Below are 13,587 nucleotides of genomic sequence, written 5' to 3' on the forward strand. Positions count from 1 at the left end.
AAAATTCTGAAAACCTTCCCAGTGTTCAATCATTTTAATTACAGGTGTGCAAATGATATATTCAGATAATGAATACATTAAGGCATCAAATCCATTGCAAAATAAAGCGGTAGTCTGCTCGGGTCTTTAATAATTTGATACGACACACATTTGTTTAACAAGAATATAAAAAAAAACAGAAAAACTTCATGAGGACAAAGAAAATACAAGTTTGTATGAATCAAAAAGCATCACAAAGAGAACATATCATTGTCTGTAAAATATACAGACAATGGTACACAAGGTTGATAAGTCCTCTAGCTTTAATGCATTTCTGCCTGTTAGTCTGCCAACTCGTGATTTCAGCATGGCTGTGAAAGGTTCTTAAGAAATTGGATGACATGCTGAAATATACGCCTTTCTACTGAATTCCAGAGGACACCAAACTCCAAGCAAAGAGATTTTCAGTTTATCATCCTGCAGATTATCTCAGTATTTAAAGATCCAATCTCTGAGGCTCTGTCCCTTTGCATCAATCGCTTACATCCCAATAAAACATATCTGAAAGATTAGCGATTAACAAATATGTGGAATAAGCAAATAACTTTAAATGAGTTGAAAAGCAAACTCTCCTCAAAACAATTTAATCTCAACGTCAGATTTGTTCAGAATTAGACACGTAATGTTTTCAGTAAATTATCTTTCATCAGAGGTTAGATTTAGATGGTAACACAACAGAGAAGATGAGTTAAATCAGTTTCAAGTGTTTATCCACTAATACTGACAAGAAACTCAGGGAGGCTTTTCACCATTTAATCCTTCTGCCTATGCTGTCTTTTCAGTTTGATGGTCAGAATCGCTGGTCTTCTGCTCTGGACAAAGATCTTTGGTCGGATCCATCACAACAGGCGGAGGCATGTTCAGACACTCCACCTGAGCTCTGAACTCCTCCATCTCCCTCTGCTCCAGCTGTCTCCTCTTGCTGAGCAGGTAGAAATCCTCTGAATTGTAATTGGGCGTCTCCAAATTCAGAGTAATCAGTGAACAGTCTGGACAGTCTGTGTGAAAGAAAGTCACGGTTAAGTTGAAGGTGCTCGCTGTCACTTTCAAGTTATGGCCTTCCACTGAGAAGTTGCGTGGATGATACCGGCATTCGTCACCAAAATTGTTGATTTGGGTGTATGAAGAGTTGTAGAGATCAAGAGTTACACTGTCTCTTTTTGACAGATAATCTGCACCGTGTTTCATACTGCCTGCTACTAATGCCCATCTTCCCACTAAATTATGAAGATCAAGCTGAACCAAGGGCCGGACCAACTCCTCGCAGGCCGGAGGAGCAGAATGGCCGACAGACATCAAAGAGAAAACGGTGACAAATATGGCAAGCATGTCTCTGTATCTTTGTTGGATTGTTGCTGGAAAATATAGCTCAGTTGCTCTGTGATGTCACATCAAAGATGTGTCTGCCGAGGAGAATTCTCTAATTTTATAGCTCTATAACAAACAGAAGTTTCACAATGTTTAAAATGGCAAAGGAGACATTCCCCCACGCATGAAATTTCCAGATTGAGAAATGAAGGACCACCTTCAGTAATGGATTACGTATTGTTTACAGTGGATATTTACTGGCTGGTTGCGTCTTGACTGTGGCCCCGTGGTAATGCTGTATATTAGCCACATTATTTTGAAATGAGACACACACATAAACATACAGTCATACGGTTTGTACTTTGAAATTCTGGAAATCTGCAATTCACCATTTATATCGGAGAAAATATAAATAGGAGTGATTCACTTGTTGAGGAGATTCAGACAGTCAGTCAATACCAGTTCACCCACAATTCAGAGTAGTTTTGTCATATTAAAGGGGAAGTTCTTTTTTTTTTTTTAAACCTGGACCTTATCTCTGGCATAAAATACGTTCATCTACTCATCTACGATAACAGTTTAGTGAAAGTCGGCCTCCTTGGACGCTATTTAGATTTCTCGAGATCCGCGTATCCATATAACGGGAGTGAACAGGGCAGAGACAATACAGCATCTAAATAAGGCATTATCTGTCTTTATTTCACCAATACTTTAAGACGAATGAATGAATGAACGCGTACTATTGCACTGTTAGCTCAGAGGTGCTGTGTTGTTGTTATTGGGGGCTATCGGGGGGCTTATGGGGGGCTTTCTACACACGCGTCTAGTGGGATAGCGCAATCGACACGTGCCGCTGCAGCACAGCTCATTTACTCCGTGCTCTGTGGCAGTTTGAAGCAATGAGCTAACAGTGCAATAGTACGCGTTCATTCATTAATTCGTCTTAAAGTACTGGTGAAATAAAAACAGATAATGCCTTATTTAGAGGCTGTGTTGTCTATGCCCCGTTCACTCCCATTATATGGATATATGCGGATCTCGATTGATCTAAATAGGGTCCGAAGGACGCCGACTTTCACCAAACTGTTATCGTGAGTAGATGAACGCATTTTATGCCAGAGATAAGGTCCAGGTTTAAAAAAACAAACAACTAACCTCCCCTTTAAGTTCATGAGACTTTTACTTTTGAATTTATACAATTATTTTTACATTTCTGCAATGTCTTTGTTTATTTTCTGGGAAGATTCAGGATTTGCATCAAATACAGTATTCATGCAAATATTTGCCGCTAATTTAACAGAAGTCAAATTGATCGCGATTGATTTTTTTTTTTCTTCTTTTAAAAAGAGTAATCTCTTCCTTGGGTTTCACTTTCTTGTAATCAAATTTTAATTCCTTGTATCATTAATGATTAACGATTATAGATGGTAGTTTTTCAGCCCTCCATGAATAACTGATTGCCACTGATATTGCTAAATATGTCATACAGGAACTGTTTCTTCGTAAAACTGCTCCAGGAACTTAAAAGTTAGGAAGCGAGCAACTGAGTCAGTGTTACCAACTGTGTTGTGAACTCTGAAAAACTTGAAAAAGATTAGTGTCAGCACATGTGTTTGAAATACATTAAAACATTTGAAATCTATTTAGAACACCTGGCGACATTGCAGCTAATGGCTGGTGGTTGCCTCAAATCCACTCAAACTCGAAACAAGACACTGTGAGACAGAGCAAGCAGGCATCAGAAGTTGCTCTTGTGATTCAAATTTGAGGTCACCACTTTGATAATGAGGTGAGAACGGCGAGTATTTTCTGCGACGGAGCACCTGCACAGACCTGGAAAGAATAAATCTCTTCATCAGTGGGGTATGTTGTCAGTGTTGTTTGTCTGTCTGTCTGTGGAGAGCTAGAACACGGCCCAAGGACAAGCCTGTTGTTTTGGTGCACATCCAGATATCAATGCCAAAGACTAGACTTTGACCTTGGGACTCTTCCACTGTTTATTTGTGAAAAATCCAAGAGCGTTTACAACATTTCACAGAATTCAAATTTGTGAATAAGTTTGACCGCTTCACCCACGTCTGCCCCTCGTTTCTTTTCTCCGTTTTTTTTATTTTTTATCCGATTTATTCGTTTCTGAGCTTTTGTCTCCTCTTGGTAAAGCGTAAGCTGCTTTTTTTCCCATCGCTTTACACTGATTCACAACATGAAGATCAGTGCAGGCTCATGCTCAAGCATATGCAGTGATGTAAAGTTATGTCCAAATCCGTTTGAAATTTGGTCTTTATTTCTTTTCAGGAATCCGTTCTTAAGACTGTGAATTACAAATAAAAAAAATAATGGCCTTTGCACTGAATACAAGAGGGCAGCAAATCCAAAGCAGAAAGATTTTCAGATTTTATCATCCTGCAAATGATCTCAATATTGATAGATGCAATGACTCCGACTCTGTTCCTTTGAGTCAGTCAGTCACACACAGTGCGGAAGGTTGAGAAGGCGCTCACCGAGTTAAAAACAAACTATCCTCCAATGTTTGCATATTACAATCAAATTCATTTGGACTTTACAATTGTTATGTTTTCAGTTCATACCCTTTAATTCGAGGTTACAGTCATGAACACGGTGCTTCGTAATATACCAGAAAAGATGAATTAAACCTTTTCTGCACTAGTAATAATGACAAGTGTTCATCCACTGAAACTCAGGGAGATTTTTCACCATTTAATCCTTCTGCCTATGCTGTCTTTTCAGTTTGATCGCCGGGATCGCTGGTCTTCTGCTCTGGACAAAGATCCTTGCTAGGGTCCATCACAACAGGCGGAGGCATGTTCAGACACTCCACCTGAGCTCTGAACTCCTCCATCTCGCTCTGCTCCAGCTGTCTCCTCTTGCTGAACAGGTCGAATTCCAGTGACTTGTAACGAGGGCCCTCCACTTCCAGAGTCAACAGAGCACAGTCTGGGCAGGATGTGTGAAACAAAGTCACGGTCAAGTTGTAGGTGCTCACCCTCATCTTCAATCTATGGCCTTCCACTGAGAAGTGTTTAGGGTCATACTGGCATCCGTCAGCTTCGAGGTTGGCCTGGGTGTATGAAGAGTTGTAGAGATCAACGGCAACACTGTGTCTTCCTTTCAGAATACTTTCAGCTACAGGGTTTTTCACACTGGCTGCAACTAATGCCCATCTTCCCACCATATCAAGAGGATCAAACTGAACCAAGGGCCGGACCGACTTTTCACAGGCCGGAGGAGCCGAATGGCCGACAGACATCAAAGAGAGAACGGTGACAAACACAGCAAGCATGTCTCTGTATCTTTGTTGGATTGTGGCTGGGAAATGTGTCTCAGTTGCTCTGTGATGTCTCACCAAAGATGTGTCTGCTGAGGAGGATTTCTTTATATTTATAGTTTGATCAGACAAGTTTTGCAATGTTGAAAATTGTGGAGAGGACAGTCCCCCCCGTCCACTTTCACATGTGCAAATTATGAAATGCAGGCCCCTGTCAGGTAATGGATTACGTATTATTTACACTGGATATTTACGGACTCGCTCGGTCTTGCCTGTGGTCCCGTGTCAATGCTGCATATCCAGGGAAAACCCCATTATTTTAAACTCAAAAGAGACAAACACACATTTGTACAGTTTGTACTTTGAAATTTAGTCTGGAAATGCACAATTCCCTGTCAGTATACAGGATAACATATAGTAAATGTACATTAGATAGGTGACAATACTGGTGTTGCGGCCTTCTAAGTTTCCAAACTACATTTTCTAAGAAAGGCCGTGGGTGGCAACAGGTGGTGTGATTCTTGAACGCACTTCCGACTTGATTGTTTAAAAAAAATATATGTAGTTTATTTCCAACAAAGAATATGAACAAAACAATAACTAAAAATCTCTTGCAACTTAGATCAAAAACAAACTTAATCTGATTTTACAAGCTCAAAAAGTGGTCAAAGAATCATTTTAACAAAACCTCCCGTCTTCACACCAGACATTTGACAAACAAAAAGCTCCTCCAACACGCCCCCCTCTTAGAGAAGTCTCTCTAATTAATGGGAGGGTCTAAAAGTTACCAAAATAATCTAAACAATTTCAAATATAAAAATGAATTACAGATATTGATTCCAAACTAACTAAAGTATATTCTAACTGCCCAAAGAAAAACTAAATTGGTAGAACTCATGATTTACAGACATAAATGGCCACAACAACTGGTCTATTTCAAATCTGACAAAACAAAGAAAATCTACTTTAAGGCCAACTTGACTTTTGTTCAGTTAAATTCATCAAAGTGCAGTAAATCCTTCAGTTCTCCAAAAATTTTTTGAAAGATGATTTTCTCAAACTTTACATTTATGTAAATGAATTTTTTTGGGGGGGAAGCTTTATTATTCGCTGCAGATATGCACACAGAAATATCTAAATACCTTATGTCAGACTCATTTCATAACTGACCGTGTGCACTTGCTGGACTGTAATCTTGCACTGAGTGATTGGTAGCTTTGGGTAGGCGCATTGTTTGCTTGTAAACACTGAGCCTATCATTATGTTCAGGAAATTCCCAGATGACCACTTGTAATGGCTTGACTTGTCAAATACTAGGTGATGCCATCTTGTCCTGTGTGTCTGCAAAACACATTTGTTTCAGTTTGTGATCTCAACACACACAACAGTGCGCAACTTGAAACTTTCCTAAACTAATTTCTGCCATCAACTGCCTCAGCAATGACGCATAATTTAAAAACACGTGGACATCTGCACAGCTTTGCACACCCGACACCTCCAGATCTCCAGAAGCAGCCAGGAAATAAAAGTGGTGCACAGGTTCCACTGCTCACAGAACTGAAAGCGGTGATATTCAGGTCAAAGCCCTGAAGACAATAAGCATTCAAACGATTTTAAATGTTGTTTTGAAACACACCCTTTGCAGATGGAGCAAAACCGTGAGGACTCTTCTCGTATTTTGCGCGTCTACACAAATTGAGGAGCGAGGTGGGTATGCACACAACAGAAGCATGCAACTAATCTTTTTGATCATCTTCTTATTTCGAGACCACCGGCCACCTCCTGTTTAGGAAAAATGAGACGGTGGCTCTTTATGTAACCATTCTGTGAAATCCGTTTGATGTTATCTGGGACTCACTGGGAGATCTCAGCTCAGCAGGACTTATTAAAAGGAATGGGACAGAAAACGGCTCCCTTTCCCCAGAGAGCCCGGTGTGGGCCAGGGAACTGCAATAAGAGCTGGTAGAGACGCTGCAGGGATCTCTGGCAGCTTTGACAAACTCCTCTCTTTTACAAAGGCGAGGGATTTTTGAGACGTGCAGCAGGGACCTCCAGGTGGAGCAGGGGTGTCAAACTGGTCCATGAAAGGGCCGTGTGGGTGCAGGTTTTTGTTCCAACCCTGCGACAGCACAGCTGACTTGTTTCCTTCAATCAACTGAACTGTCTGCACTGAAGGTCTTACCAGTTCAGTTGATTGAAGGACACAAGTCAGCTGTGCTGTCACAGGGTTGGAACAAAAACCTGCAGCCACACGGCCCTTTCATGGACCAGTTTGACACCCCTGAGGTGGAGCCTTCTCTGAGCTCTGCGATGCCCTTTCTGCAACATTCTACTTTAAGGCCATTACCATTACAAAAGACTTGAGCCCAATCCATCTACCGTTCACTGAAGCCTCATCAGAAATGGTCTCTGTGGAAGGGTGGCTGTCAAGGCGTTCTTAAAGGGATAGTTCGCCTCTTTTGACATGAAGCTGTATGACATACCATATTAGCAATATCATTTATGAACATTTTCTTACCCCCTGCTGCGTCCTGTGAGCAGAGTTCCAGCCTCGTTTTGGCGTTGACGAAGGTAGTCCGGCTAGTTGTCTGGGGTCCCGAAAATAAAGCGTCTTACTTCTCAAAACAATATGCGTTCAAAAGAGTAATACATTTGCATCTCAAAATCGTTAGCCAGAAAAAGTCAGACCTCACAATCGCTTGGCGCTATTTTTGCCTCCCTTGATATCAATGCCTTCAGCCACATAGCGACAGCCGCACGTGTTACGGTGTTTCCTGCTCGGTTTACACAGCCCGCAGTGATACAAAGGGAGAGAGAAAATAGCGCCAAGCGATTGTGAGGTCTGACTTTTTCTGGAGGGACGATTTTGTGATGCAAATGTATGACTCTTTTGAACGCATAGTGTTTTGAGAAGCCAAACGTTTTATTTTCGGGACCCCAGCCAACTAGCCGGACTACCTTCGTCAACACCAAAACGAGGCTGGAACTCGGCTCACAGGAGGTAAGAAAATGTTCATAAATGATGTTGCTAATATGGGATGTCATACAGCTTCATGTCAAAAGAGGCGAATCCCTTTAAGGAAGGGAAACAGGGAGAAAAGGCTGAGCTGTGCCAAATGACACAAGAAGTGGACTGAAAATCAGTGGCAGCAGGTCTGATGGAGGGATGAATCCTCCCCAGAACCCGGACCTCAACATTATCAAAGCAGTGTGAGATCATGTTGGCAGAGAACGGAACAAAAAGCTTTGGGATGTCCTTCAAGAAGCCTGGAGAACTATTCCTGAAGACTCCTTAAAGAAAGGACAGAAAGCTGTGCTGAAGAATAAAGGTTCTCAGACCAAATCTATCAACTTTTAAACGTGTTAGACTTGAACAAACTTCATTTTTTGCCTAAAAAAATAAAAAAAAAAATAAAATAAAATACTGCAATTCCATTTATATTTGTACAAGTTAGAATAACCCACCGCAGCCATTTCCCTATTTTCCTGCCAATTTATCAGAAATGAAGTTGAAGAATTGAGCAAAGTACTTGATTTCTTTTTAAAACACTGTGGTGGGATCACCTCTCTCACTGCATGTTCAGTTTACATCGTCAGGGCCTGACACCGCGACGCTCTATCTGCTGGTGGCATCTGTTCAAGGACCTGCCCGGATAGATAAAGAGCACATTACCACGTAAACACGTGGAAACTGCTCAGAAGACTGTTTGCTTGAATCGGCATCAAAGCTGCTTAGCTGCTCGTGCTCAAAACTTGACCTTTCGTTAGAGTCTGGGGCCGCTGCTTGATGTTCTGGGAGGACAGTTCAGTGTTTGAAGAACAGAGATGCTGGAGAAACATCAAGGAAGACGAGCCATTTACCACAAATGTCAGTTTAATCAATAAACCAGTAAGTAATCACGTCAAAGCTCAAAAATGTAGTTTACAGTATATACATCCATACTGGACCTCAACTAAAGCACATGTGGTAAAGAAAAAAAAAAAAAAAGGAAATTCATACTTTCAGGTAGTTTAAAAATCATTTCTCTTTTAAAACTGTCAATGGTCCTCCAAACACTTAATGGTGCACACGGTTTATAAATTAGACCATTTTGAACTACAAGCCTTTGCACTGTCACAGCAGTGTAACAGAGTAAATGAAAATGTTCAGGCTGCACTTAGATTAATGAACAAATCTAATGAATATCAAATATCAATAAAATAATTCAGCTTTAATGTAATGGAATTATATGAATGCTCGCCACAAACCTCCTCACATCTCTACACATCTCACGCTAAATCTCAGACTTTTTTTTTTTTGTTAAAATGACCAAAGGAATTTAAAACGGTACATATCAAGTGTTTTTTTTATTATTCTTATTATTTTTTTTTTTTAACTATACTGCGTTTGAAACATGGAGTTGTTGTGGACTGGTTGGCTCGTCTGCTAAACAAGAAAGAAAAATAAAAATAAAAAATCCAAAACAGTAAAAAAGCTCTCCATGTTTTAGTCCACCATGTATGAAGAGAATTGGTCAAACTGTGAGTGAGCTCCTTAAGAACTTAGCGAGCAGCCTCTAAGAGCCCTTTGGTGTTGGGGCAAAGAATTGACTTCCTGTTGATGTGAGACTTGGGGTGAGGATGCTTCGTGGATCCGGGGGACGTTGGCTGAGGACAGTGTAGAAAAGGGAAGCAGCTTGTGGACATGCTGAATCAAAAATGGATGCGTGCACAGAACGAAGAGAAGGAATGTGTTATGAACTGGACTGCAGATCGACAGGCTGAGAGGGAGCTGATGCACGGCGAGGGGAATTCACATGACCGAACAGCACTGGCAGGTTTTGTGTTTGGGCTGCTCAGAATCTCCTCCCTGGCTTGCTCTGGATGGGCCCTGTGCCTCTGCGCTGCCTGGGCTGCTCGCTCTTGCCGACTCCGCCTTTGTGTTGGGGGCTTCAGCTTTCAGCAGAAGGGGTGCCTGCTCCCCCGGCCCTGCCTCGGTCAGGGACACCTCCTGGAACTGTCCAGGCAGAGAGGCAGGGTCTTCTACTTTTAACGCTGCCTCGGCTTCTTCTGGTGCCGTTTCACCCTCGGCTTTTATATCGGGACTGAGGGCAGAGGACGGCATCTCAGCATAGACTGGCACCAAAGCTACTGTAGAGGCTGGATCCTCTGTTTTTTCCTCCTGGCTTTCAACTTTTGTCTCTCCATCTGCGCTGGTGCTTGACTTTATGCCACCATCCATACCTTCACCTTCAGCTGCTGGCTGTGCCTCTGTGGTGAGCTCAGTTGCTTCACTCCTCTCTGGTTCTGTTACAGTTACTGTTTCCATGACCTCCTCCGCAGGATCTGACAGAGGAGCCGCATCTAACGGCATATCGTCCCCTTCATCTGTAATGATAACACATTCAGCTCTCATCACCACAGTCCCTTCTTCCTCCTCCTCATCATCATCGGTGACATTTGGAACCTGAACCGATTCTGTCTCAATAACATCCATGTCAGGTTCCAAATTCCTGTTATCTCCAGCCTCAGCGGCTCCGACGGGTCCGTTTGCGTTGGACTCGCTCTGCTCTGGTGTGATGCGATTGCTGCTTGCTTCCAGATCACCTCCACCGTTGGTTAGGACAACTGCAGTTTCCATTTCTGGTGGGCTTTGGTTTACCATCCCTTCATCGTCAAATGCTTCTAAAAAAAAAAGAAGAAAAGAAAAAGGAATGAATATATTTCATATATAAGCTCATATATATTCATATAGTATATATATTCATATAGTAAGCTCAATAAGCTACAACATGTTCTACTGTTACATTCTTTCATCTAAGAATCTTAAGGCTTTGCTCTAATAGATAAAGCAGCAGTAAACTAAGGATAGCATTATCTTAACTACAGGCCATCAGCTACAGCCGCGGCTATTCAGAGACAACACGGGAAGCCGGACAGCCTCTCCCATTCTCTGGTGAAATTGCTACATCTTCAATTTTAAATTGACGATAAAACAGTTATTCACAAAACACAATACTGCATTTACTTTCATAACTACAACATGTTGTCCTGTAGCTTAATGAAGTGATTTGTTCTGAAATCGCGGCCATTCACTGAGGAAATCATGTTATGAAGCCGCCACTAACAGCCAGGCTTCCAAGCCGAGGGCTGCCCGGCTTCAGGAGGGGGGGGGGGGGGGGGGAGTCAAGTTTTTTTCTACAATTCTAGATCATCATTGGCTAAAATCGACAAAAACTCATCACTTCCGAGGCTGCTCGGCGTCTCTGGGGGTAGATTAGACGTGGGCGTGTCAATATGAGGGGCTGTGTCGTGAAAACAGAGTCTCTTCAGTCAAAGGCTTCTTCAGTTTGGATGCAAAACGGACCGCTACAGGAAATCTTTCCTGCCCACAGCCATCAGCATCTATAATAACTCCTTGATTTAATTGAGTTACATCAACATTTAATTTCCCTCTGGGATAAATAAAGTATTTTTGAATTTGAATTGTGATGATTGGAGTTAGTGTTTGTCCATCATGAGAGATGTTGTGGCAGCCGAACTTTTAAGCGGGGAGAAGCACGCTGGAACTTCAGTCCCAAAGCGGATACGAAAGAGACTGGTTGTCTGTGAAAGTGCTGTAATACTTTTAGTTGTTTGTTTCCAGAATTCATGCTGCCCATTCAGAAATGTTACCTTTTTTAAGAATACTTACCACCACCATCAAACTCTAAGTATTCATTATGACAGGGAAAAATGCTCCACAGATTCTGATCCAGCCACAGATCCAGCCATTTACAGGCCTTAGATTCCATCATACTTGATTTTGGCCTTGCTGTGTGAATTTTCAAAGTCTATACCTTCTTTCTGTGTGTTTGCTGGGCATACTTGTCATACTAGACACAGCTATGTTATAACTAATTCTTTTTAACTTTGCTATCTTCTGCTTTGGGGATGGCACGAGCCACTACAACCCTGAACGCGTAATATGGGCTTCCCCTGTTTTAAAAGTCAGCAGCCGCCACTGCTCAGCTACATACAGATACATGAGGGTTCTAAAAAGTACATCATTAAAGATTTGTCACTGCTAACTGGATAGCTTTAATCCATCCTGTCTTGTTTTTCTTATCCTAGCTGCAGTCTGGCCAAGTCGCTGCTGTGGCCATCCCAAATGGGATGAGACCTGCTGTGCTAGGTGGAGAGCTGGCTTGTGTGATGATACATCAAGCTCACAGAGGGTGAAGAGCAAGTACGTCCACTGCCAGCTGCAGATCAAGACAGTGTAGTAGAAGTAGTGGGTTTGCAAGACAAGAAATTAATTGGAGAGAAAGTATGACATCAAGGACGGACAAAGCAGCAACCTCTGCCTAACCAGCCTGCATGCAGGGAAACACTCGTTGGGACTAACCGATAAGCTGTTCCAGTTCTATTTAAATGGAATTTATACATTTAAGGTGGATACATAATGCATCAATAAAGAGAAGACAAACGACTGAAAATAGGGGGAAATTGAACATCAGAAATCTTTTAGGTTAGATAATGATAGAGAATAGCAGACACTGTTTTGGTTGATTTAACTACAGATACAGAGCTCACTTTCCTTTTTAGAGCCTCTATGCTTCAAGAACATCAAAGTGACATATGTACCTGCTGCCTTCTGAAAACTCATAATGCACAAACCTGAAATCACCCCATTATATTTGCATGAACTATGGATAAAGTATGCCTGAGTCTTACATTTTATAATGCAAATGTCTTAAGGTCGGTAGATACAAAGTATACTGACAAGTCCCATCGGGGGATTTACGGTCTTTGGCAGTTTTGCACAAGATGGTGAATGGAGATAAATTACCATGAAGAAGAATAGGGATGGAATATGTTGTCATGGCGACAACAGAGGTGTGGGTATAAGCTAACAACTGTCATTTAGAGTGGCGGGATTATTTTTTTTCCTTTTTCTTTTTGGAAGACTCCTTTCACCCACCTGGACTTCGTGCATTGCTTTGTCCATTCTGCACAATGTCTTGGATCATTTCTGTGGGAAAAAATAAAATGATCAACAGATCATGGTTTTGAAAAAGGTTACGATGAATCACTAATTCTTCTGAAAATGACCCCTTTACCCATATTGCACTTGACACAAAAAACATTTAAACTAAGAAGCACATCTGTCTTGTAATATAATACACAAAATACACAACTGAAGTGTGGCTTCATCAGTTCAGTGCTTCCTCAGATAATATGCCATTTTATATTTATACAGGGGGAGGACAAAATCCTGACTTATCGGCAGAATCCCTGTAAATTTCATTGCATGCAAAGAAAAAAAAAATAATGGGAAGAAATCATAGCATTTAATGAAATCTAATCACTATGCGCTCGTGTAATTAGGTAAGCTCAGCATTAGAAGCACAGCTGTTGACAAACGGGAGGTGGTGGTCAGAAAAATGGGTCTTCTCAGAATAGTGAGAGTGCTGGAAAAGGCAGGCAGATGGGTGACAGCAACGCTTTGCTCGCTCGCAGCTCTTCAGATTCCCTGGATATGTTCTTGTGAATTTGTCCAGGTTGCAGAAATTGAATTTGTAACTTTCACTTATTGAATAAAAAATAAATGAATAAATAAATAAATAAATAACAAGGAATGAAATTCAATTTGGCAGATCTACTGTAATTTCAGGTCAGGTTCATCTAATCCAACTTACCCGCTCCAGCTTCTGTCACTTTTATGGTTTCCTGTTGGGTAAAAGGGACAAATTAAATCAAAAGTGACTCAAAGGGGAAAATGTGATTTGTGATGTGCTGCCGGAACAAAGCTGTGAGAAAACAAACATGACCCAGAAAATGTATTCCTATCAAAATAAAATTCCTTTCGACATCTAAACTTTTCAGCCTGTGACTACATCCATTTATGTCTACTTCACTCCCTCAGATGGATCATCATAATGGCGTCCAGCCTTATACCTCGTCACAAGGGGGAGTGATTGAGCTGAGAAGTC

At 41.5% G+C, this 13,587-nt stretch overlaps 1 protein-coding gene across 1 annotated transcript in view; it reads right to left on the reverse strand.

Annotated features, from left to right (window-relative positions):
• Nucleotides 1-8,500: 8,500 nt before the first annotated feature.
• palm3 (paralemmin 3) overlaps nt 8,501-13,587 on the reverse strand; it is a 42,778-nt gene continuing 37,691 nt past the window's right edge. The window contains exons 6-8 of the mRNA XM_075462652.1: nt 13,294-13,324; nt 12,576-12,626; nt 8,501-10,297 (exon numbers count right to left, since the gene is read on the reverse strand). Coding sequence (XP_075318767.1) covers nt 9,426-10,297; nt 12,576-12,626; nt 13,294-13,324 — 954 coding nt within the window. The 3' untranslated portion in view covers nt 8,501-9,425. The remainder of the gene's footprint in view (nt 10,298-12,575; nt 12,627-13,293; nt 13,325-13,587) is intronic.

This window comes from Odontesthes bonariensis, chromosome 4 (genome assembly GCF_027942865.1).
Source record: "Odontesthes bonariensis isolate fOdoBon6 chromosome 4, fOdoBon6.hap1, whole genome shotgun sequence".
Lineage (NCBI taxonomy): Eukaryota > Metazoa > Chordata > Actinopteri > Atheriniformes > Atherinopsidae > Odontesthes > Odontesthes bonariensis.